This window comes from Fundulus heteroclitus, chromosome 18, assembly GCF_011125445.2.
Source record: "Fundulus heteroclitus isolate FHET01 chromosome 18, MU-UCD_Fhet_4.1, whole genome shotgun sequence".
Classification (NCBI taxonomy): Eukaryota; Metazoa; Chordata; class Actinopteri; order Cyprinodontiformes; family Fundulidae; genus Fundulus; species Fundulus heteroclitus.
Genome location: NC_046378.1, coordinates 7,450,307 through 7,476,411, shown reverse-complemented (window position 1 = coordinate 7,476,411; position 26,105 = coordinate 7,450,307). Strand labels below are relative to the sequence as shown.

Genomic DNA, 26,105 nt, shown 5'->3' with positions numbered 1-26,105 from the left:
CAGATTAATCTACGCATTTGCAGATCGTAGCCCACATTTGCAGATCTTAGTACACATTTGCAGATCTGAATACAGATTCGTGAATTTTTGCACATTTGCAAACTGGATAGCACACACAGACAAATATATTTCCACATGTTCAATGTGATCTTAAAGGAATAGATCAGACAAAGATATGTCTAGGATGCTGAAGCTACAAATGAATGAGTCATAATGTCCGGTTGTTCACTACACTATCCCCCAGCATACTACACAAATGGCCAAATGGGGTGAAGTGGAACGATCTGCGAACTGGAGGGGGGTTGAGGTGTAAGATGCCTTATTTGCATTTACAGAGACCGCACAAAAATAAGTTGTTCTCAGATGCACCTCAGAAATTAGGGTAAAGGAGGGGCCACAAAAACAAGGAATTCAGACCAAAGTATTTCAGTTACCGTATTATGTTACCGTTCTATGAGGCACACTTAAAATCCTAAGATTTTCTCAAAGATTGAAGGTGCGCTTTACAATCCGGTGTGCCTTATATATGATTACGGTATAAGGCTTACTGACCAATTTGATGTGGTTACAATGCGCTCAAAAATCTGTTAAAATGTGTAAGTACGACTTTGGTAAGCAACACAGCCACTCTGCTCAAAGGATATTCGGAGCATTACGGTACACTGTGTCACCACCTGATCAGACCCCTGAGCTGTCTACAAGTCTGCCTGACTATAATGTCTAAACTAGACGTGCATTCATGTAAAGGCCCCCACATTCTCTGTGGTAGTTTACTCCGTGGAGGTCCGTGTGTACAGGTTAGTGAAGAGCTCAATTTTTACGACTTCTCTGCAGCAAGAAGTCTTTACATCGAACTGTTTTATATGCAACACCGAGCTTGATACACTGAGCTGCTCCAAGCAGGCGGTCGCAAGGAAGCGCGGCATCACAGTCCCTCTCTGCTCTCACTGACAGTTGGGAGCCTGCTGGAAAGTAACAGCTCTAGGTGCTCAGCTAGCTCATCCCGCATTTTACCATCTGTTCCACCGCTTTGTCCCACTGGCAGAAAGTGTGGGAATTGTAGGCAACACTACGCTCGATATTAAAATATCTAGGAAAGACGGCAGCAGCAGAAACAGCTGATCAGTCATGTGAGGTAAGTGTGGGAATTGTAGGAATTTGTCACAAGAAATGTAGGCAACAGTACGCTCGACTATGAAGGGTAAAACATCCGCGGAGAGTCAGAGCGGAGTCTGTGCAGTTCACAGCATGATCAAATATGTGGGAGCCTTTAGACAGCCCGCACCCGGAGTACGCGCTAGCATCATTAAACCTAGTAAGTTAATTCAATATAAAAGTTACGTTTATTTTGGCCTTATGTTAGAAACAGGGCAGTGTAGTCCAACTACTCTGACCTCCAGACAGAGACGGATAGAGAGCTGTGTACATGAAGTGGCAGAGTGATATTACACACTTGTGAAGAATATGTGATGTGCCTTATAATCCGGTGCGCCTTATATGTGGACAAAGACACGCATAGACACGTTAATTCACGGTGCACCTTATGGTCCGAAAAATACGGTACACTTTAAATAGACCATGACCAAACTATTTCAATGTAAAAAAGGAAGGCATTGAAAAGCATATTATGTCCCCTTTAATGTGGACGTGGTCTAAGACTTCACTGACGTGATTTTGCCGTCTGTGCGCGCTGACAGCAGGGAAAGAAAACAAAGGGTGGAAATATTTTCAGTAAAACACTGAATAACCACCAGGACACAAACGTTCATTGGTATGCTGTGGTAAGATATCACTTTTTTTTTCTCTCAATTGTTTTCTTGTGGGTAGCCAGTGTGAAATTCACCTTATTATCACACCTACAAGGCTGTAGTAAAACCTTTATGTCTCTAAGTGAAACCCTGTGGTGCAACTGAGCTATAAATAGCATGAATATAGTCATGTTCATGTGAGGGCACTCAGGCCTTAAAACAGGAAGTAAAGCTGATGGACTATCAAACAACAAACTATATAAAGAACAAGAGCAATATCGTGACTCATAATCAAAACTCATTACTTTACAATGGAGAAAAAGCAACTGCTTGAAATATAGCTCTGAACCCAATGATTGGGAAATCTTTGATTGTGAAATTCATTATTTAACTGGAAAAGCAGTTGCTTCACACAAAAAAAAACATTTTTAAAGCAGCACTGTGCAAGTTTTGACCCAAGTATTAGTTGAATTTGAGATATATCAAATGATTTGTCAGATCAATATACAGCACTTGGCACGTATGGATGCTCAGTACATGTTAAGTGAACAAGTAGCATCACTAGTGGAATTCCTGCCTTTTTAGTGTATGACATTAAAATATTGTATTCTTTACTTCTTTTGCTTTGATCTAGGAACCCTTTGAGAGTCCTTTTGACTAATGAGGTGAGAGGAAAGTCAAGGCACCTCATAATGTGTAGTATCTGAATCACACCTCGTTAGCTGCCCTTTAATCCAAGCTTTGTGACCAAGATTACAGGAGGACTTCTCAAGTACTGTATCACCAACAAATATCAAGAACATTTAATGCAAGGAAAATTATAAAGTGCTTTTCAGTAATAAGACGATTCAAACTGCTGCATTTGAACAAAACAAAAAAAATAAAAAGGCAGCTCTAAACAAATAGGTTTTTAACCTTGATTTAAAGGAACTCAAGGTTTCAGCACTTTTACAGTCCTCTGGGAGTTTGATCCAGATAAGTGGAGCATAAAAACTAAACGCTGCTCCTCCATGTTTAGTTCTGGTTCTGGGTATGCAGAGTAGGCTGGAGTCGGAAGAACTTAAGGGTTTAAACCAAGCAATTAACCAATTTAAATCTAAGTTAAACCCTGGCTTTAGCTAAATTTACCAACAGTCTAATGTAATTATAGGACAGCTTTAATTAGATCAATTGTCATGACAAATATTCTTCCCAAACTGTTGCATTTCACTTTCTAAAACAACGGCAGAAATGAATAACGGATGATGTTCTGCTTTGCCCTGAAATAAACTGATTTCCTCTTTTGCTGCAGCGGTTTCATCATTTATCTGCCTCAGACTGTGGTGTTCATCATAGATAATGACAGTTGTTTTTGCATTCCTCTGAGCCGTACTATGAGCTTGCAGTCCCGCTGTCCTGAAAAAGGTCTCTTGGGTGCTCGGTGATGCAGCACTTGGAGATGAAGCACAAAGGAATGTGCTGTATATTTCACCAGGAAAAAAAAATAAAAAATTCAATAATAAAAGGCGCTTGGTTTGCATTGTGTATTTCCAATGTGCGTATTTGGGTCTGTACTCAGCAAAAAGGAGAAAGGAATACATTCTACCAGTTGTAGCTTACTATTCATAGCCCCGCATGCTTCTCAAGAACTTTTGTCGTATTAACTCCTGTTGTTTATGAGCTTTTTTCAAAGAGTCCGCCACTGTCCTTGATATACTATGAAAACCACAATACTTAGCTTTGTGGGCACCATACCAACATTGTTATAACCCCATTATTTTCCAACCCTCAATTTGACTGTCTGTGTTCTTGTGAGTCCTTTAGTATGGGTGAGAGCAGAGAATAACTGGCTCATTATTAGGAATATGTGGGAGCTGCTGCGTTGCTGTATACTCACAGATCACTGACCGACTTCAGAGAATGTACGACTAAAAATATAGCTTAACACCACATGGGATTCTAGCTGTGTAAATCTGTATGCAATAACGTGCCCCGCTCTCCTCTTCAGAATCCAGTAGTTCCAATTTAAGGTGGTTTTAAAAGCACATTCTCCTCTATTAACTGTGGGATCTTCAAAATTGCTTCTACTACCAGAGGCTTAGAGGAATTGGTGGAGGGCAGCAAAGTTTCAGGTCTGACTTCACAGCAAAAACCTCTTGCTAAAAAGATTTTTGTCATCCCTAACATATGAAACGGCATTACACCTTCAAACATTTACTGATATAAACATATGGTTTTTATTATTATTATTATTATTATTATTATTATTATTATTATTATTATTATTATTATTATTATTATTATTATTATTATTATTATTATTATTATTTCCAGTTAGACAGCCTGTGTCACAGACTTCTAAATGAGCTCCACATATAGAGTTTTTACCTCATCACACCAGTGCGTATTTTTGTAATTTTTTCAGCATACAAGGATACCCAGATTGAAAGCTGCAGCATAATCTTTCTATGGGTTTAATGCTGTAGTATATGATGTTTTTTTTAAGCAACACTAAGCTGTAAGGAATTTTATGTGTATATCAGAAAAATATTTTGGCCCATTAATGCAACTTTGAAACCACACATGTATTGCACATTTGCCCCATTGCTATGTTAAGGGCAATTTAAATTACAATACCCCAATTTTAACTTTACTCAATATTGTTCTAATTTTATGCAGAAACTCTGTACGTGCTGACGAATATTTCCCCACGTTGCACACACTTTTTTAGTCACCACGTTTGACCAACGTTTGCTTATTACTGTACCAAACGTCCTTATTCCTTTGTAGCTTAGATTTCGAAAAGGTGTTTGAAACATTCCTCAGAGATCTGTGTCCGTACTGACCTGACAGCATCGAGCAGTTGCTTCAAGAGGGCAACGTTACATAACACATACACACACACACACACGTGCATCCTTGTTTAATGTACAGAGTAAGGACCATGCCTTGACTTCCATGGATTTCCACTAATCTTTAAGCTTTTCTATGGCCCTAAGCCTGACCTTGACCAGTATATACCTAACCTCAACCTAATTGTCACCGTAGTGTTAAATCTAACCCTTAGCCCAGAAAGAAAAGGACCTATTTTCGGTCCTCACTGTATTAGTAAAATTAGTACATGTTCTCGCTCAGCTGCAAGTACAAGAATGGAAGTGAGTAAAGTAAGTAAGTACAATTTATTTATATAGCACTTTTCTCAGATAAAAATCACAAAGTGCTTCAGAGTAAAATACAAATACAAAAAAAAACAGTATACAGCAATACTCAAACAGCATTAATAAACAAAATGGAAAAACATACAAACGAAACCATAAAAACCACATGTCTAATTAAAAGCCTGCTTGAATAGCAGCGTCTTTAGTTGCTTTTTAAAAGAAGCAACAGAGTCCAAACAACGTAAAGAAAGAGGCAAAACATTCCACAGCCTCGGAGTCACTGCCAGGAATGAGCGATCCCCTCTAGTTTTAAAATAAGTGCGTGGCACCACTAACAATGATTGGCCCAATGACCTCAGTCTATGGGACTACGGAGCTGTATCAGCTCAGAAATGTAGGGAAGAGCTAGATTATACAGGACTCTAAAAGTAAGGACAAGAATTTTGAACTGGATTCTATACTGAACCGGTAACCAGTGCAAAGCTGCCAATACTGGGGTAATGTGATCTCTTTTCTTTATGTGAGTTAAAAGCCTTGCAGCAGAGTTCTGGACAACCTGAAGACGGTTTAGCTCCTTCTTCCTCAAACATGTAAAAAGACTGTTGCAATAGTCCAACCGTGAGGAGATAAAAGCACGAATAATCATTTTCAACTCACCCTTTGACACCAATGGTCTTAATTTGGAGATATTTCTTAGTTGGAAATAACAGTTTCTAACTAATTGTTTGAAGTGGTTCTCCAAGGAGAATGCACACACACCGGGGACAATTTTAAGTGACACATTCACCCAACAAGTTCTGTTGTTGCACTATGTGTGGAAGCCAAAATATCCATGGAGAGCCCACACATGCATGGGGAGAAAGTGAAAACTCCATCCAAAAAGACCCCAGTCCGGTGTGGCACATTCAAAGCCATTTTCCACAGACCTGAATTCTGAATGCATTGCTACCATGCGATTAGATGAGTTGCTATCTGTGTCAACAAGCAATGGAACAGGTGTAACTAATGATACAGACGTGACTATAGGTGAATTCTCACATCGTATAGTCTTGCTGTATTGTGTTATTACTGTGACCAATCCTTATGATGCACAGAATGCACAGTGCAACACATGAGCATACAAGAATAAATGTGCAGTCAAGCGAAATGCCGACTCTACTGTTCTAAACTGTTACTCTGAGCCTACTGGTCCTTTGAACACATCTTTGATTCCCCTTACAATCAGAATTAATGCACAATACAGAGGAAGAAACATAGAATGTTTTTTTGTGGAACGCTAGTTTGATTTTGTAAGAGAAAAAAAAAATGTAATCCGGTGTAGGAAGCGACAGTTGAGGCTGAAAAAGGTTGGAAGAAGTTGTCTGTTGCAGCATAGAGGGATTCATTCTTCTACAGGTGGGTGAAGAGGAAGGAGTTGTTTTATTTATTTATTTAAATGACAGAGCTTACTTGGCTGGTAAACAGTTCATGAAAATATATTACAAACATTCCTGAATCATACGTTTGCATCTGTTTATAGGTATGCAGCAGGAAAATTTGCTATTTCAATGTATTTTTCAACTCTGACACAAGTTGAGAAATTTAAAATAAGCCATGCAACAGCAAATTTGATATTCGACTCCCATCCAAGTCAGGGCATCTTTCCTTGTTTTAGAACAGGATTTTTGTAAATCAAGCCTGTGTGACTGACTGTTGGACCACAGAAATTACTTGAATATGGTCCAACCATTAAATGAGAATGCAAATTAAATTGGCCAAGTTATACCCAAAGGGTTTAGGACCTTTTAAGCACCCGTTGCCTGCTATTCAAAGAATTCTATTACCAGTGAAACTCTTCAAGGTCTGAAAACTTCATGGGAGGTGTTGTTCCCAATAACTAAATATCTATTATGACTAATCATGATAATACTCTGATGATCCCCACTGTGTCCCTTTGCATACACTCCTCCCTCTGTGTTTCAAGTCACACTAATGAGCTTTCAGTGTGTCTCAGAAGTCGTAAAAAAACGTTACACCTCAAGCTTGTTGTAGTTGCAAGACAGAAAAAAACTTCCAAAACAACATACTGAAACACTAAATAATCATATTCATCAGAAAAGGTTATACAGTCCTATAAATGTACAACTGATTAAATAATATCCAAACTGTCAGAAGTTCTACTAAAAGGTTTGTGCCTGTGTGTACCTGTGTATAAGTACATATGGAACCACAGCTGTAGGCACTGGTGGAAATAACAATTCAACACTGAGCAGATGACAGTTTACAGGTTCATTAACCAGTATTCACAGAAACGGCAAAGGTCTTTTTAAGGCCTGAGTTGTGTTAAGAGGGTCCACATCACCTTTAGTTGTGGCACCTCTCGGGGTAGCCATAAGCCTCAGTTTCTGGGTTCAATTAAATGAAGACACCAGGAGAGTTTTGCGGGGTCCAGTTTGTCTCTGAAGTTGGATTTAATAATAAAGCCACACCCAGACTAGTGCAGTCTAGCTCCTAGCCAGGCAACCAGTGAATGTTGCTGTTTACTGTCAAATCAACAAGGATTAGCAATGCAGCATAAATATTTTTCAGTCCATCTTTTATTTTTTCCAGACTTAAAAAGAAAATGTTCACGCATGAAGTTACCTAAATGAGTGAATCAAGCATATCTATCTATCTATCTATCTATCTATCTATCTATCTATCTATCTATCTATCTATCTATCTATCTATCTATCTATCTATCTATCTATCTATCTATATTTTTATATATATATATATATATATATATATATATATATATATATATATATATATACATATATATATATACACACACACACTACCAATTCAATTCCCTTATTTTTCTAACTTTCTACGTTGCGAATAAATAGTAAAGACATCAAAACTATGCCTATAAAGTATATAAAGTTATGTATCAAACACAGAATCACTCAATACATCCTACATTTAATCTTTTTTATACAAAGATTATATATATATATATATATATATATATATATATATATATATATATATATATATATAAAATATTTGTATTTAAAACATAAAATATCAGTTATAAATATCAGTCCAACACAAGCATGACAAAAGTTTGATGATTCATTTAACAGCATTCACATAAACAGCGTTGGCCCCAGAACACTTTTCACTTCAGCCTCCAGGACCAATTAACATGGATTTATGCTAAATGAAGATGCCAAGCGACTTCTACCGTAGGCAAAATAGTAACTGCGTGTAACTTTTCAACAGAACCTCATTTTAAAAATGAACAATCCATTGTTGTCCTTTTAATTTAAACATTAATGTTTAAATTAAAAGGAAACACCTTTTTTACTATTTCGTTAACGTCTTCCTGATTAGTGACGTTATTTCACGCTGTCCCTGACTCCCCTCTCAGCTGTGTGTCACTGAAAGGGACCTCAGGTGGTGCTGTTGTCCTGACAACCAATGAGAGGAGCCAAGCAGTCAAAGGCTGGATAATGTGAAAGAGAGAGAACGAGCGGGAGAGAGAGAAGGGGGGGGGGGGGGGGGGGCAGGGGGAGGAGGTGGGGAGTTATTTTCTCAGACTCTAAACAGTAGCCTGCATCTCTCCGCTGTGGGTTGTGCAGTCCCTTTACGCGGAGCGCATTACGCGTCACTGGACTACAGAGCGAGGACCCCGCACTGGTCTTCCTCCCCCCAGCCCCGAACTATTTCAGGCTCTCGTCAATCCCGTTTGACTGTTTGGGACCGGCAGTCATTCTGCGTTTTATTTACAGCAGAAGTCTGGACCACTGCTCTTGGTTCCCACACACGTTTGGATCTATTGCTCCGGAGACGCGCTTTAAGATGCATGTGGGGCGCAAATCGAGTTGGAGGCAGCTGCAGGCTTCTTTTTTCAGACTGCTCTGTCTTATCCCTACAGGATTCCCCGTCCGGAGTGTGGATATGCAGCGGGCCACCGACAACATCACCATCCGCCAGGGCGACACGGCGATTATAAGGTAAGAGTCGTCTCCCAACTTTTCCTCCCGGCAGAAGCATCTTTCCTGCAAGCGACTGTTTAGCACTTGCAGGAAAGACGCGTCTGCACTCTTCGTGCTGTAGACTTCTTTCCCCTCTCCATCAACTTTAAAATGAAGAATTCTAGTCATTATTCGCATGAAGCTTCTGCTCTCCACATGTCCAGTAACAGGATTTTCGGCGACTTTCGACGCAATTTAATATTTAGCAATTGATATGTGCGTAAAAGCAGCGAACTGCTTTCCATCTTAAATCACTTATTTGGACAAGGGCGTCATTGTTTGGAAATATGCGATTTGTTTGTGCTGTGGCAGCAAATGGGAACATTTTTTAGAGGAGGATAACAGACGGGAGCTGTCTGCTCTGCTCTGATGACAACTTTCCTGTCACCTTTGGATCTCGAAATTGAATGAATTGCAGCCGGTGGGGAGCGAGAACGGTTCCGATTCCTGCTTCCCCTCTCATCAGTTTGAACTTACAGCAAACTGTTGTGTTTCTTTTTTTTTTTTTTTTTTTTTTTTTCTTGCTCTGGTTGCATCTGTAGTACCTTTGACAGTACACTTGATCACTGCTCAGACAGGGCAACCTGTCAACTTTGTCATACTCAGATGGCGCACTGGCAGATGCCACTGACCACGTGATCTGAGTGAAACGAAATGAAAGCGGATTAAGCGTCCCCCCCGCCCCTGTTTTTTCTATAAGCACGTCGCTCTGCTTCACCCTGCCTCCCACCCACCGGAAAAAAAAAAAAAAAAAAAAACACGGGGATGCACTTTAATATTGTCAAGCTGGCATTGCAGGGGCTGCACACAGCACTCCACTGCATTGATTTTACTCTGCTCATTTTCTGACACTATTTACTTTGCATCCCCCACCCCACCCCCTTCCGTTTATTATATTCGTAGAATATCCATTCTGGGTAGTCATGGGCCAGTTTCCGGTATTGACGTATACACATGTTGTAAAAAGTTACAAGTGTCATAACCACTGTCATTTTCTGTAATACTGTGCTGTTTGCACATTTTTAAATGAGATGCTTTCAGATGATTGATGAGATGAGATGATGAGATGATTTCAGTTTTGGCTTGCTGTCTGCAGCAGTAAATCAGAGGGGCCCCTCCCCAACCTGCTGCTGCACACTGCTGTTAAACTGGCTTACAGTTGGCTACAAGTTTTCCTTACTTTCAAAGTTATAGTTTAGAAATGTTCCCAGTGGCAAAAAACTTGGACAAAGAAATAATAAAGAAACGGCGTGCTGACACATTGTATTAATCAATATGTTGCCTTGTTTTAGTAGCAGTAGAAATAAATATTGGATTTCTGTTTGAATAAAATAAATCATGTAGTACGTGTTTAATTCTTCAGTGACAACTTGAAACTGCTGTGTTTTTACTTTAGCTCATCATATCGTTAGAATCATGCTATGCCGTTTACTGGATATTCCTAATGTATGTCCAGACAAGCTAAGGACAGGTGCAAACACGCTAAAACATTTGTAAAGACAGGGTTGGCAACTTTAGCTCTTGTTCTGGAGGGAGACTCTTGCTTTCCTTCTATTTCTTGTCTTTTATTTTTCCAAAACTCACTTTCGTAAATAAGGAAAGTGCCTGGCCTCAGACTAAATCCCTTTTCACCTGCTGCTGCTGCTGCTTGGAGTCTGTCATACTATACACAGTGGCAGCTTTTATTGTTTGATGAGCAGTTATAGGAGCAAACACCATCTAAAGCACTGAAGGTCAGTATAAGTTCCACTTTATGTTTCAGACCAAGCTTTACACTGCATTGGAGCGCCTTTTGCTTTCAGAACTGCCTTCATTTTACGTGCCATAAATTCAATAAGGTTTCAGAAACATTCCTCAGGGATTCTGGTCCAAGGGTTGAAAATATGCTCATATCGGTACATCTTGGTCAATATGACAAAGATGTACCGACCAAAATGTAATTTCTGGTTGTTCCGTAAAAGCAAGGATGTGCTAGTCAAGATTTTTTTTTTTTTCATGCTGGCCCCTCCCTTACTGTGTGGCCCTCTGATCTCCACTCCAAAGATGGCAACCCTGTCTCAGACCGGCTTCAGACAACGGTCTGCATCAGCTCTTGAATCTGAACACAACCTTCTTTTTTAAACACAGCAAGCGACCCCCAAAGACTTTTGTTAAGCAGCAAAAAAATGAATAAAAAATTAAACAGCATTATTAAAATCAGAAATTGTGGTCAAGTCTATGAAGCCATAAAGGTCACACTACTTTTTTTTTAGGGTTCTGCTCAATGACAAAAGATGTTCTGTAACATCTCTGGTTTTTATTGATTAGTGGGCTTCAGGATGAGCTATGGAGAGCGATTTGTCTGGTAGTGAGATGTATCGTTTAATAGTTTTACACCAGATATTAGCTGCTGTTGTCACCGTGTTGTAAAATGTGTCATGCTAAGTGCATAAAATCTCTCTAAAATGGTGTATGAAATGTATGCTCATTTTGACTGAGCGATATATGAATAAAAAAAGCAATGTATCAACCACTCTGGTGCTTTACTGTGTTGCTGCTTCATCCGTTCACCACATTTAGCAGCTTTGTGCAAAGGCCGAGCTTTGTAACTAATTAATTATAATCATTTATTTATTGCATCTGTTAAGCTACATGTTAAACTCATTAAGACTTAGTAGCAAGTAGGTTTACAACAATCTTAACATCAGCAGACTTGTTTATGTCCTGTTTGCTGTTTGCCCTGCATCTGTATTTGCATTGTAAAACTCATCCAGACTCATTCACAAACAGAAAGACAGACAGAATCTACAAAAAAAATCTACTTTATTGTATGTGGGAACACTTTCTCTCCTGCAAATAGGTGCCATCCATTCAAGTCACTCTAAATCAGATTAGGTGATTGACTTAGTTACTCTTTGGTTCACAGCTATCTGTTTCAGCTCCAGAGCTAATTGTCTTTTCTAAATCCAGCCAGCCGATCAGCTGTGATGCCAGACTATAAATACAACTACAGCAAAATAAGGTTATCCTTAGAATCTGCAGCGCTGTCATTTACCTGAACCTTTATAAAATGCTTTTACTGATTGTGTTAATCACATAGCGGGTGTCATGAAGAATTCGATGCTTGTGTTGCATATCAGAGGGTGTGATGATCCGTCTTATTTATTTGCAAAGCAGGCAGTCATAAACTGCAAGTCAAGCCCCCGTAGCTCAGTGAGAAAACAAAGCCGTTTTTCACACCCAGTTTCCACCTGACAAATTGGAACGAGCGGGAGGAAGGAGAGGAAAATAAAAACAAACCCGCGAGGGCTAAAGAGCAACAAAAGTTTGCTGTATCTGTTCCGGTAAGCGGGCTTTCTGCGAGGGCTGAGGGGATATTGGTGACCTGGGGGCGTGACGGGGCCCGTGCTCGCTCAGTGGAGCCCCTGGCTGAAGTCGTGACACTCGAGGCGCTCGAGGAGAGATGCAGTATTATGGAAACAGCAGTATGTGGCCAAACAGCCATTCTGGCAAGAGCGCAACAGCAGCAGTCCTCGCAACCTAAATGAGAACGGAAATGCAGTTTAACCAGGGGCCAAGAGGTGTGTCAGGCTGAATACACAGGGAAAAACAAAGCCTGAAACTTTCAGGTTTGCAACGCTGTCGTGAGGGAATGTTGCTGACCGGGAGGTGTTAGAGTAAAATCCTTTCTCAGGAGGTTTGGTTTAAACTCTACATTAACAGATTCACAGAAAGTAATACGTAGTTAGTGAGGCTAGCTGCGGCTTGCTATGGTAATGGCATGCTAATTGCTGATATAACATGCTAAACACACATAACATGCTGCTTAAGGTTGTGTTAACCCACAACTTATAAATGAACAATTTCATCAGTAGACCAAACTCTTTTCCTGTTAGATATTTTGTTTATTGCAGCTCTTATTTTTATGGATGTTGTAAAAAAAATTATATGAAGCAACTCCTAGGTCAGTAACTTGAAAAGAGTTATAGACCTAGAAGTTAAGGAATCAAGGAGATTCTTATTTTCCTTAATCTTTTTACTGTATCAGTATATTTGGTGCTGTTTTGGAGATGATTAACCATTTATTTATTTATTTATTTGACAATGAAAATGTTATTGTTTAAACAGTTTTTATGTATTTAGGAACTAGAAAGATGTATTTATCTGTTATTTGCAACTGGAAGACAACTAGAATCCGCTGAATTTAGTATTTGCAGGTCAGTGCTTTAAAAAATTGGTGATCAGAAACCGGCCAAAAAAAAAAAAAATCTCTGCTAAGCGCCGCTGTAGATTGTAGATTTAAAATTAAGTGGGCATAGTCTTTCCAGTACTTCGCTGTTAGACCCAAGTAATTTTCTCGCCGTTTTGTCGAACAAAACTTTGTTCTCGGAACTTCGCTCTTCCTCAGATCTCTTTAAAATAGAATTCATTGTAAATATTGACAGATAAATTGGGCAGACGTCTGTGCCAGTCGGGAGTGGCAGTAAATGTACATTGATTTTCACCAACCTGTCTTCGATCCTGCTTGGCGGAAATGTGTTCTATTTAAAGAAAGTGTTGCATAATTAGATTAAGATACTCCTAGTCTATATATATATCTTAATCTATACCTTAGACTTCCTTACCCTGAACAGCCTATCTAGTTGTTAATCTGAACGAGATTATTCTTTTAAAGACAGGTACTGTGTGGGTGTGGTGTTAATCTAATGAGGCTTTTCACACGCTCACCTGAAATATACAGTCAGATGAAGTTTCATCTTTTAGAATATCCTCTGTTGTTCTTTATTCCTTATCGATGTCTTATTTGTGCTCTCTAACATGTCCTACTGAGTAACAATTAACACCGTCCCTGGTTACCACTATTTAATGATTCAGAGGCTCTGTTCTTAGTTCAAAGAGTACCAGCCATCCAAGTCTTACATTTGTCCCCAGGCTGTCGTATCATTCCAAAGAACGATGGGGGAAGAGCATTTTTAATTTGTATCTGCTTGATGTGACATTTGGCCCTGGAAAGCATGAACAGAAGTCCCTGCATGGTAAATCTAAGCCCATGTCCCAGCAGTCGTGTTCAGACCAATAAGATTTAGGTCAGAGAAAAAAAAATAAATCCAGGACTCCAAAGCCAGCTTGGTGGTTGCTTAGGCCTTTTTTTTTAATAAGTATGCCACAAACAAAGTAAAATTAGACTTCTCTCAGTCTCTAAAAGATACCAGAAGAATCTAAAGACAGGTGGATGAAAAAGTGTCTCCACGTTTATTGAAGCCGTTTCTTCAGCACGATTCTCTGCTTTTTAATAGCTTTTCCTTATTCTGTCACAGTGTTAGGGCCTTCCGGGGCTGGTTGTGGTGTCAGGAGAAAACTCTGATAATTGACAATTGCTTATTAAACCACTGATGACACAGTCTCAGCGATCACACTCCTCTGGGTCAATTATCTGCACTTTGACAATGCACCCAGTCTGGCTTGTTATGATCAGGCAAGAGGATTCTGCACTTTTTGTTTGCCCCAAAGGATTTTCATCACAACTTCTCTGAGAACTCTGCCTTTAATTTAAACCCCAGTCAGCCAGACATTATGCATGTGAATCCTGCTTGAGGCCCAAACGCTACACAAGACCCGATGGTAGTCTGATTCAAAGCCTAATGCAATTTACAATAGCCGAGAATGCAGCTACTTTGATTTGCATTATTAAAGCAGCAACTATTGAACTCTGACGGTTGCATCTTTCAGCGCAGATGCACGTTAGCCACACTCCAAAGGGCCGTGTTATTCCAGCACGGAAACAAAGACTTCCCAGATGCAGCAAATAAGCTGCATATACCAGCAGATTCCACAGAGCAGGAAGCTGATCGCACACCGTGTCTCCACTGAGCCGCATGGCCTCAATTCTAAAAAAAAATATTTGCTGTGTAACAATTGAAGTTAGCATTTGTTACACAGACCCTTTAAAAACAGAAATAAAGTTACCATCAATTCAAAATAGAGACATCAGCCTCAAAAAAGTTTTCATTTTTGAAGATGAAATTTGTCCCATGTTAAAAAAATTTAACGTAGGACTTGCTATCATATAGTTGAACAGTATTGAATTGATTAAAGGGTAATTAAAAGCTTTTAAAACAACCAAATGTTTTAAGGAACATAAAAAGTACTTTAATACCTGATAAAATATTTAATCAAAAAGTACTTTTTATCGGACAAAGGAGCCTCATCAGAATACTTAATCTAATTTATTGAATATGATCAGACAAACTGTAGTACAAAGATGGTGTAACAATGTCAGCTTGTTAGAATTAAATCCTCACACTGGTGGTTGGCTAACAAGCTCAACTACTCAGGGCTGGGTAGAGGGCAACTGTGACTTGATGGGTTGAGCAGTCGTCTTGAAATCGGAAGGTTGTGGGTTTGCCCTTCTCACCGTTCTCAAATCTCGGCGCTTCCAGGTGACAAATTCACAAGCAAACCCACTCTACTTAGATGTCTATAGACAGGTTAGGTTCTTATTACATTACTTTAGCCTTTCTACTTTGATGCTAGACCCAGTCTTGATTTAATAAAGTCAATTCCACAAATAGGATACCATGTCAAGAATTTTTTTAAGAGCAAATCAACCTTGGCACACATAGACAACCAGCCTTTGCATATGATATGCCTGAAATGCCAAAACAGGACATGTGAAAGCAAAATAAGTCCATTTTAAAGTTTGGTGCTGTTTTGTTCTGCCAAACGTCTGTATATATGGGCAGTTACGTTGGGTGAGCCTGCCTGGTGAACGAATCCGCTAGATCAATAGTGACTTGCCAGTCGGCTCTAAGTCCGGCGACATTGTAAAAGTTTAAATCTTGTGCCAGTTGAACAGGAATGAATATTGTTAGTGACTGTGCTTCAGAAGTCTAATAGTTTGAAAATATTTTCAATGGAGTTTTAAGCAGCTGATTCTTCAAATCAAAAAGGAAAACCTCCAGCAGATCCAGGCTTATTGTGAGTGGCCATCTGCTGCGACCGACTCTGCTGCGACAGAGCAGAGACACAAAAAAAGCACAGAAGCACACACTGATCCAGGAATCCTTACTATGTTAGATGGTAACGGCAGATGATCTGCCTCCCCTGGTTGGTGTCACAGCTAAGATAATGCCAGACCGAGTGCACCTACGATGACAAGAAAAAAGACAGAGAGAACAAAAAGTTAAAAGTTGAAATAACAACAAACAATGCAAATTGGAGAACAGTAGGAAAACTCAGCAGAGTGAGAAATATAGACCCTTGTGTCCTCCAGCAGCCTAAGCCTATAGCAGCAACTTTAAAGAACCTCAGTTCAAAGCATCCAAACTAACCCTTTGACGTGTTTAAAAGACGACCTTCTTGCCAACAGTAGTTTTCAATGCAGTTTCCATATTATAATTTTTGGGTGGTGCTCCTTTAGTTTTCACACCATGCCTGGCATGGTTTTCCTGACTGGAGATATTCCTTAAGAGTCTCATTAGTCTGTTTGAGTCTAGGAAATTTCTTTTAGCCAGCTGACTAGCAGTTTGCAGACACAGCTGGGGAAAGGAGAGCTCCATATTAATTTATGAAACACTGTTACAGATATGTCTTATTGGTCCAGCAACTAAGGAAGTGGCAACCAAACAATAAACTCAAAAACAAAACCGGAAGCTTCCACCTTTCTTTTCAGGCCGACAATCTTACACCCAACCAAGAACAAAACACATGAGCAATAGATGACAGACTAGGTAAATATAAATCAATCTCAATAGTAACATAAAATTACTAGTGACAAAATAGCTGCTACAAATAAAGATGGGGAAATAACAACAATATTTACATTAAATAAAGAGGAAACAAAACAGTATGTTATTTACAAATTCATTCTGACTAAAAATATTTTAATTTAATTCTGATAAATATTCCAAAATCAACATATGTCTGAGGTAACTATTAACAAGGAAATAATCAACTTTCTCATTTTAGTGCCTAAAAAATGTAATTTACTTTCATTGTGGACAAAAAAGTTATTTATTGAAATACTGAACATTTAAAGTTCACAATTTTAAAAAGTGAGGCCTTCTGCCTTATTGGAAGACACAGCCCAACATACACTCACACAAACTAAACTGCATATATGTTGTACATACGTGTCTTCACTAGTATGGACTGTTAGGTATCAGAAATTTAACAGTTGCACATTGTTACATAAATCCAGAAAGAGAGAAATCTTTACACACCAGCAGTGTCTTTTTAAAATAACTTTACTCTATTGAAATGGTGAGAGGAAAGGTTGAAATTGTGGCTTTTTGTAAGTAACCCCTGCCTATACGTAAATGTGTCTGTGTCATATGGTTGAAAGTAATAATGGGACATGTGTTATATGCACATTCTGGGTAAATGCAAAGGTTACTTTTAAACAGTTATCATTTAATTATAGTGAGAACCTAAGAGGAGTTTATTTTACAAACTTTATTTTAATGAGAAAAACTAAACTAAATATTTCAGCTAAAATGTAACCGTCACTACAAACATGTCTGTTCCCTCACAGCCTGCTGCAAACATTTCTGAAACCTTTTTAGGCCTTGTGTTTTTAAAAGCTTGTTCTATTATTCATTGTCCACCTATCCATTGTCTCTTGCTTTTTTGTGTCGGGTCATACAGAGAGCAAAAACTCCACATGTACTTATTCCCTATCTTGGAATACTGCGCTGTTTCTAAGCTAGAAAGCTGGGGTGTTGTATTAACTTTTTAATAGGTCTGGGTCGCAGTCATACAAAACTGCACTACAGTGGTTCAGATAACATCCTAAATAAATGCACAACGCACTGCGACAGTTCTGTTTTAATGTGAAGGAACAGGAACTTTTTAGGCCCCTCCTGGATGACTGAACATCTTAAAGCAGCTTTTACCTTGTAGCAAGAAGTGCCCGGTTTGAAACCTGGTCTTCTCTGCATTATGTTTGCATCTTCTCCCTGTGCATCTGTGGGTTTTCTCTGACTTTCTCTTTCATTCCACAAACATGCAAGTTGCATTAATAGATCATTGCAAACCAGATGTACCACTGGGTGGGTGCATTGCTGCTTTTCATTTATGTCTCTGTGGTGCTCTCTGAGAGACTTGCGCCTGTCCAGGGTTTGCCCCTCCTCTCGCTTATTGACTCTTGTATATGATGCCCGGATCTGATCATCAGTCTCCCATTTTATTCTACCAACTCACATGAAGAAAAGAGTATAAATTTCCTTATTCAATGTACAAAATGTTGCTTTTAGACACAACCAATCTTTGAAAAAGTAAAGCAAACATGATCAGGGATATCAAGGTTTCCTGTGTAGAACAGAGTAGAATGAATCACTGTATTTTTCATAGCCTGACATGGTCATACTCAATTCTAGTCAGAATTTGATTCTGATACTGCTCCATTGAGCTGTGATTATGGGGCGTGTTTCGAACGAACCCGGAAAAAAAATTCCTCTGCACTCAATTGGATAGACCTACAACCAATAAGAGCAACGGAGTGTGCGCCGTATGTTAAGCGACGCATACCTACTATGTTTACAACATGGGATTCATATCACGACATTGCGAGTTATTTACTAAGTCAGACAGTCAGATGATCTCTTACCATTTGTAAGTTAGATGAACTTCGTCCACGACGATACCCATAACGTTGGCTTGAAAAACATCGGAGCCTAGCATGTCCCTCCACTTGTTGTTCAGCAGCCAGGATTCCGGGCTTCCGAAAAGGAGCTGGCAACGACCGCTGGCTATATCCACCTTGTCGTTCACGCCGAGTTGCATCGCCGTGATGCCTATTTCAGTTGCATCTTTCATGAAACGAATTCAACCCAAGCGCGCTTTGGTGACGTGGTTGATTACGTTACTGTTGATCATCTGTCCATCATCGTATAAAGCCCGCCCTGACAATTTGATTGGCCCGCCAGATATTGGGCGAGCATACTCGCGCTAGTATTAAGCAATGCCAGACCGAACTTCCCGACCAAAAACATTGTGGGGGGGTGCTAAGTTCGGAATGGCACCCAGGCTATATTTTTCAGACTATAAGGTGCACTTAAAATCCTTTAATTTTCTCAAAAATTATAATCCAGGGCACCTTATATATGATTACCGTTCTGCTTACTGAGCGATTTCATGTGGTACAATGTGCTCAAAAATCTGCTAAAATGTGTAAATACGACTTTGGTAAGCAATGAAGCCTCTCCGCTCAATGGCTATTGGAGCATTACGGTACATTGTGTCACTACCTGATTCAATTTTTAAAACTTTTTGGCGGCAAGAAGTCTTTACATCAAACGGTTTTATATGTGATACTGAGCTTGAAACACTGAGCAGGCAGTCGCAAGGACACGTTGCATCACAGTCACTCTCTGCTCTCACTGACAGGTGGGAGCCAACTGGAAAAGAAACGGATCTAGGAGCTCAGCTAGCTAATCACACATTTTACCATCCGTTCCGCCACTTTGTCCCACTTGCAAAAAGTGTGGTAATTGTAGGAATTTGCCACAAGAAATGTAGGCAACAGTACGCTCGTTATTGAAATATCTAGGTAAGACAGCAGCAGCAGAAACAGTTTATCAGTCGTGTGAGGTAAGTGTTCGCCACGTCAGAACGGATTCCATAAATGTGTTTCCATCTCCCCTTTAGCGCATTTACATTTTTCAAAAAAGTCAAAAACCACCTCAAGCGAGCCTAAAAAACATTTTTGGGGAAATTTAGTGAGTTAATGTGAATTATGCCGTTTTCATCAACTTTTTCTAATGCGATATTTCAAAATGCGCATTGAAAAAGGTTGATGGAAAACGCGACTGTTTAAAGTAGATTCAAGGACAGCTACTTTCCAAAATCAAGACGCTTAATAACAGTCCACAGTCTGTAAAGGCTTTCCAGCATGAATCAATGGGTCTTTACAAATCATGAGTATATGATTATCAACACTCTCACAGCAGAGCTACCTTTTTAGCTCAATACTTCAGAACCTCTATTATGTTCTTCTTCAAATAGCTGTAGTCACTACTCAGCAAATCATTAGATGATTGGATTTATTAAGGGTAGAAACTATCCAAAGCAGCCAGGCCTTTTGTGAAGTGCTCCCTAAATCTAACGAATGATTGTCCCACTCAATTGCCATGAGTTACTTTGTGATAACTGGCAATATGTCATTTACTTTACTGTAAAGGATTTTGGACCAACTCATTTTCGTGGAATTGCAGTAATTAAGTTGCCCTTTTTTCTTTTTTTTGGGGGGGCCGGGGTTCTTTGCTGTTTTTTTTTAAATCAATTATATATATATATATATATATATATATATATATATATATATATATATATATATATATATATATATATATATATTCTATAATCTTCTATAATAACCAAAAAGCAACCCAAAAAGACTTGCACAACAGTAGCGGTGGGAAACATTGTAAAAGTAAGCAGAGCTGACTGAATATTATGGAGCTTCTGTGATTCACAGAGATGCTTTCTCTGCTCTTTCAAGCACACCTTTGGGGCAGGTTAGACATAGACAGGCTTTATTGTCCTTCAACTGCACACTCACAATCTACATTTGAGCACAATTTTGTCGCAACACTCCAAATAAAAACAGAAGTAAAAACAGAAAAACAAGTATTTGTCATTTGTCAGGAATGTAGCAGGGCACCAAAACAGACGGCCTGACTCCCCCTGCTCAGGCTTGATGCCGTCAAAAGCTTGGAATCTGATTTCTAACAAGTACGGCTTTTAGAGGTCCTGTGTTGAGTCTATAACATTAAGAACTGCTTGTTTTTTTCCTTTTCTTTTTTTTATCTCTCAGATTATTTTGATCAGAGATTCATTTTAAGCAAAAATTAAAATAAAATAAATAGTAAATAAGGAGATAGGCACCAGCACCACTCACGACCCCACAAGGGACAAGCGCAACGGAAAATGGAAAGATGGATGGATGGAAATAGTAAATACATAAAATGTTTGTCACATTTTTATCCCAAGACAACAATAATAAAAATCTGTCATTAAAATCAACACAAAGACATGAATTTGTTATACAACCTAACAAGGCTGTCTAAGCAGACTATAATAGGGTATGCCATGTGTTACAACTGTCTAAACAGGGTGGCACAGTGTGTAACAGGCACAGGCAAAACAAAACTGTTAACCACTGAGTAGTCCACGTTAGTAGAAAATAAGTATTTATTTTAGATATTATTACTTTAGATAGACATAACTACTCTTCTTGTCTCTGGATCCATGACAGAGCCGTATCAGCAAGCTCATCAACCACTGTAAAACCTTCAGAAACTAGTTTAATTTATTTATTTATTTATTTTTTTTTAATTAAGCCCATTTTTACTGCATATAGTGTGCATGAAAAAAAGTTACAGATCAGGTGGAAGAATTGAAAGGAGCTCTAACATTCAAATGTGGTTACACTTGAAGCAATCAGTCACCCAAGGAGTTCGCAGATGTTGAAATAAAGCTGAAATAAATTGCATTGTATCTAAAAAGGCACTGTGTACTATCTACATTCACGTGAAAACAAATTCAAAGAAGTGTTATTTAACCTTTTTATATATTCTTTTTTTTTTTTTTTTGCTTTATAATAGTCTTACATGTTAAAAGACTGCCAAAGAAAGCCAGAATAAATTATGAATACTTGTATATGGCCTAATGGTCCCCCATCCCCCCCCCCCCCCCCCCCCCTTGTTGGAGACAGCGGCCTTTATGCATTTCTGATAACTGGCAATTAATCTTTCATATCGCTGCGGAGGGATTATGACCCACTTTTCTTTGCAGAATTGTTTGAATTCAGCCACACTGGAGAGTTCTCAAAACTGAGCAGCCTGTTTAAGGACACACCGCAACATCCTGATGGGATGTGATACCGACTTTGACTGGGTCACTTCAAAATCCTTTTTTGAATTATTCAGAGGTGGACTCGCTGGTGTGCTTCAGATCATTGTCCTGCTCCTGCCAGGTACACCTGATTTCACAAAATCTCCTGGAATATAACCATACAATTTCAAGGTATAAGATCAGGAGAGATATTCGCTAGTCACCGAGACAAAGTAAGTCGAACGAAATGCAAACATCACCCGATGTAGTCCAGACTGTATTCCGGGAGAAAATCACGGAGGGAGAGAAAAACAAAACAAATCAATTTCTCAATTTCCTGACAGGGGGCAACAGTGCAATATAATTTGGGAATTCCTGGCCCCGGGGTGCATTTACACTATATTTCTACTTGTCAGTTCAAACGTATGCTTTTCTGCTTTTTTTTGTTTTACACTTTGAATCTTCCCTCACCGCTTTGGCCTCCATTTATCTGCCCAACAGGCGACTCCCTCCACCTCTTTTTTTTTCGTTTTGACACTGGACTGTCCAGTGTTGGCGTGTCATGTCTGGTGAAGAGATTGAGATTCCTTTACTGGAACAATGAAGTAAAGCGAACAAGTTTTAACCAAAGAGCAGTTTTTTTATGAAAGAGGTGGCGTGTGATGGGTGGAATTAGTGTGGGGGAAGGCCGCAGTATTAGGACAATCAGCACAATAATCCCCTCTGTTCCAGTCTGGCCCGACGGAGGATTTTCAAATCAATTTCATTTTTTTGCTCAGAGGCTACAGCGGTGGGGCTGCCAGTTGGGTCATTGTGATGTTGATCCCATTTTTGGCTCAGGACAGAGTAGAGTTGAGGAGCAACATGGCGAGCTCTCGGTTTCTCCGTGGTTTCACTGGTCTTTTCGTCTAACTCTGAGACATTAGAAGGCTTTCATGTCCATCAGTAAGATCTGAATAATGGCCTAGAGACAAAGGGCAGCCTCTTCACACAGCATTCTGAGACGCTCTTTTAAAGTTTGCAGACCGCTGCAGTTCAACGGGACTGTCTGGGATTCTATCAAAGTCTCGCAGCCAGTTATGCTTTCAGAGTTTAGTTTGATGTTTTGCTGGTTCATCCACGGTAAACACACCATGACTCTCCGAGGTCTTTATTATTTGCTTTCAACATGTTTTTTTTTTTTTTGTGAATAACTCAACAGGGATTTCAGAGCTGAACTTGTTTTTTTTTTTTTTTCTCCTTTTTGATACAACTGAATATTGAAGCAGAGGCTCTCCCTAAAAGCAATTCCGCTCCATTTCCCTCTTCACCGAGGTTTTTGTTGCTAAAGCCATAGTATATCTGAGAGGATATTTAAGGTACACAGAAATGTTCTCATTGCCTTTGGCAACAGATAGATGGCAGCCAGAGTGGGCTGGGGGACTATTCTTACTGCCCTCTGAGATCCTTAGTATGTCAGACAGCTTCAACTCTGCAGCATGCGCATTATTAGAAAAAGACTGAAACAGTCAAAACATAATGCTCTGTGTAATCACTTTCTACATCCACATACTGTCAGGAAGTTAGGATTATAGTTTCCAGTTTCATAGATGATTATCTCTTCTTTTCACTTAAGCCTTGTCTCTCTAATTACATTTACAGCTTTAAGAGGTTCGGCTTCATAAATTATGTCATGAAGATTAATTTCTCAAAATGGTACAGAGACCTCTGGAGCAAAAGCTCACTGTCGGTTCGCTGTAATTTGGCCATCAAATAAACCTCGAAAGAACGCAAGAAGTCTTTAAGGTAAAACGTAAACGCTTGTGAACGCTGGATCAGACAGGGCGAGAGGGAATTAAAGCTGAAACATGTTTCTTTGAGCTGTGATAACTGCTGTCCCTGCGGCTGGAAATCCAGATGGCTTTAAAACAGATTAGTGGATTGCAGTAAGTATCGCCCTGGCAGAGAACACTCTGCGTCCACGCCCCCACTTCTCACCAAATCAGCAAATATCTCTGCTTACAGACCCGATGTCACGGGCTGAAATTATACCAGCAAAGAGTAATTTACATTTAAATGACACATCTGGTACCGCGTCGCGTAAAATAAGGTGTTAATTGTGTGAAATTGTTAAAATCATTTAACCACTGGATGCACGTTTAAGCTGCGGCGGCACAGTGCAGGTGTTGCGGCGGCAGGAGGTTTTATTTTCAGTGGCTTTAGAATTACAGCCATTGATAAATATAGTTACTGATGTGATATAAATGACTTTTAGGGGTGAAGGGATGTTGATTTATGATTAGCTTTTTTCATTAATACAGCTCTTGCATTTCCCCCCTAACTCACACTTAACATATTTACTGCATTCCAATGAGAAATGACATACTTGTACCCCAGCATGAACGGTAATTGAATTGAGCCTTCCCGGTGTTTGCATTCACATTTCCTGCTTATAGAGGTTTTTTTTTTTTTTAATGATCCGATTTATATCAACAGTAACTACCAAATCCATGTCATGATGCTTGACTGTCGTGAGAACCTGCTGTCGCTGTTTTCTTCCTGTCACTTAAGTTGGTTTATCTCAAAATGCTTTTCTGTGGTCAAAACCAAAAAGAAGTTAAAGCACATTTCTTTGGAACATCAAGGGCTGTCGAATCTTTGAGGTATCTGCAGTGCTTTTGATGAGCCGCTGGTTTTGCACGGTGTGTGCGTGCAGTGGGATGAAAGATGTAAAACTGGGTGTGTTTTATCTGGGTAAGGGACCTTATCTTTCCTATGACCTCACTGTCTCATTTTTATATGTATTTTAACTGCCTAATCATCTGGTGTCACACTCATAGTTTCCATGATTGACCCTGTAGCCACAAATACAGGGACATTAGTGCAGTGTTATAGGTTTATTGAAGCGGATCTGGGTTTCGGCCAGCTGAGAAGGCTTTGGTCACAGACTGTGTGGAAGTGAAAGCAGAGAGGTGAGTGACGGCATTAGACAGGCTGGCTGGATGGTGCGGCAGAGGCTTATTAAACATTAACAGGATACCCAATGGAAACTTGGATAGAAAAAGGAAAAGGTAAGTTTTCTTTCGTGTATTTTTAAACACTTAATTTTTTACAACATTATTGAACAGTGGCATATATAGATCCTTAGTATTAGCGTGCTTGAGACTTATGCATTTCTTATGTGTCAATCACTGCGGTCTGAGGTCTGTAGATCCGTATGACTTGGTTGGTGGTGGACTGCCCCTAGTGGCCTGGAGCACTTCCGTTATGTTGAGCTGGTTTGCAGCTTTTCTTCACTTGCAGTTGTTTTTGCTACTTGCAGCATTTTGCCTTCGCATGTGTTTTGTGTGTCAGCGTCATCTGTGTTTGCAGCATGTTTGCACTTTGCGTGTCTAATTTCTGTGATTGCAGCGTTTCTCTTTTGCTGCATTTTTCCATTGCGTGTGTTTTGTGTGTTCGCCTCAGTTTTGTGTTTGGAGCACTTTTTGTGTTTTTCAGCGCATTTATGTACTAGCAGTGGGTTTACACCTCTTGGATGCCGTAAAAAGGACTCATCACAAGGAAAGGTTGACAAGATTTCTTCAGTTTACTAATTAGGTTAGATAAATGTCAAATTTAAATAGCAAACTAGCAATGATAAAAGAAATTGTGTTAAGTTGGACAGCATGATTGCAGGAAATGAGTTTAGCCCCAATTGTTTTAACTTAGATGAATATGTCTGAGCAGAACGTGAAAGGGGATGAGAAGGGATTAAAGCTTTGGGAAATAACAAATGGACCTTCTGTTTATGTACAACTCAAAATGAAAAACACTGGTAGACAGTAGTATATTTAATACTGCAACTGACTGGTGGGGTGTGTGTGCTTTAGAAATCTAAATAACACTACTTCTGGTTGTCCCAAATGGGCTTGGTTTGGCAAACTAACTTTGGAAGTCAGATACATGTAAATAATATAACTGTGTAAAATGTTTATTTTATATTTAAAGTTGAGATTAGATTAATTACATCAAAGCAAAACACCTTTGAAGCCATTAAAAAAAAGTCCAGGAGATAAGAATAAAGGAACTAATCTTTAACCCGGCCTTGCTTATTGCTGCTTTGCTCGTTCAAAAGGCTTTACATCTGAGCAGTGATTCTTGGAATCAAAAAGCTTTTAGCACATCCCTGTTGTTGTGGCTTTTTGCTCTCTGCCTTTAATTATGCCTTTTTGCTGTCTGATAATGTAAATGTGGCTCACTAACAAACTATGACCATAGTCTATTGAAGACGATATCATTAGATGAATAAATTAATAACTTGCATCATGAATATGTTCCTATCTGGCACTAGATCTAGCATGATTTATTTTGAGTTACATATCCGTATTCTGCACCATCACTTACACTAATGAATTGCAGCAGTCGCCTCTGGCAAAACTGTATGG

General features: G+C 39.3%; 1 protein-coding gene across 1 annotated transcript in view; it reads left to right on the top strand.

Moving 5' to 3' along the window:
* LOC105933220 (limbic system associated membrane protein) overlaps positions 1 to 26,105 on the top strand; it is a gene marked incomplete in the record, with an annotated part of 539,059 nt that overhangs the window by 243,520 nt on the left and 269,434 nt on the right. The window contains 1 exon segment of the mRNA XM_021321539.2: positions 8,696 to 8,868. Coding sequence (XP_021177214.2) covers positions 8,696 to 8,868 — 173 coding nt within the window.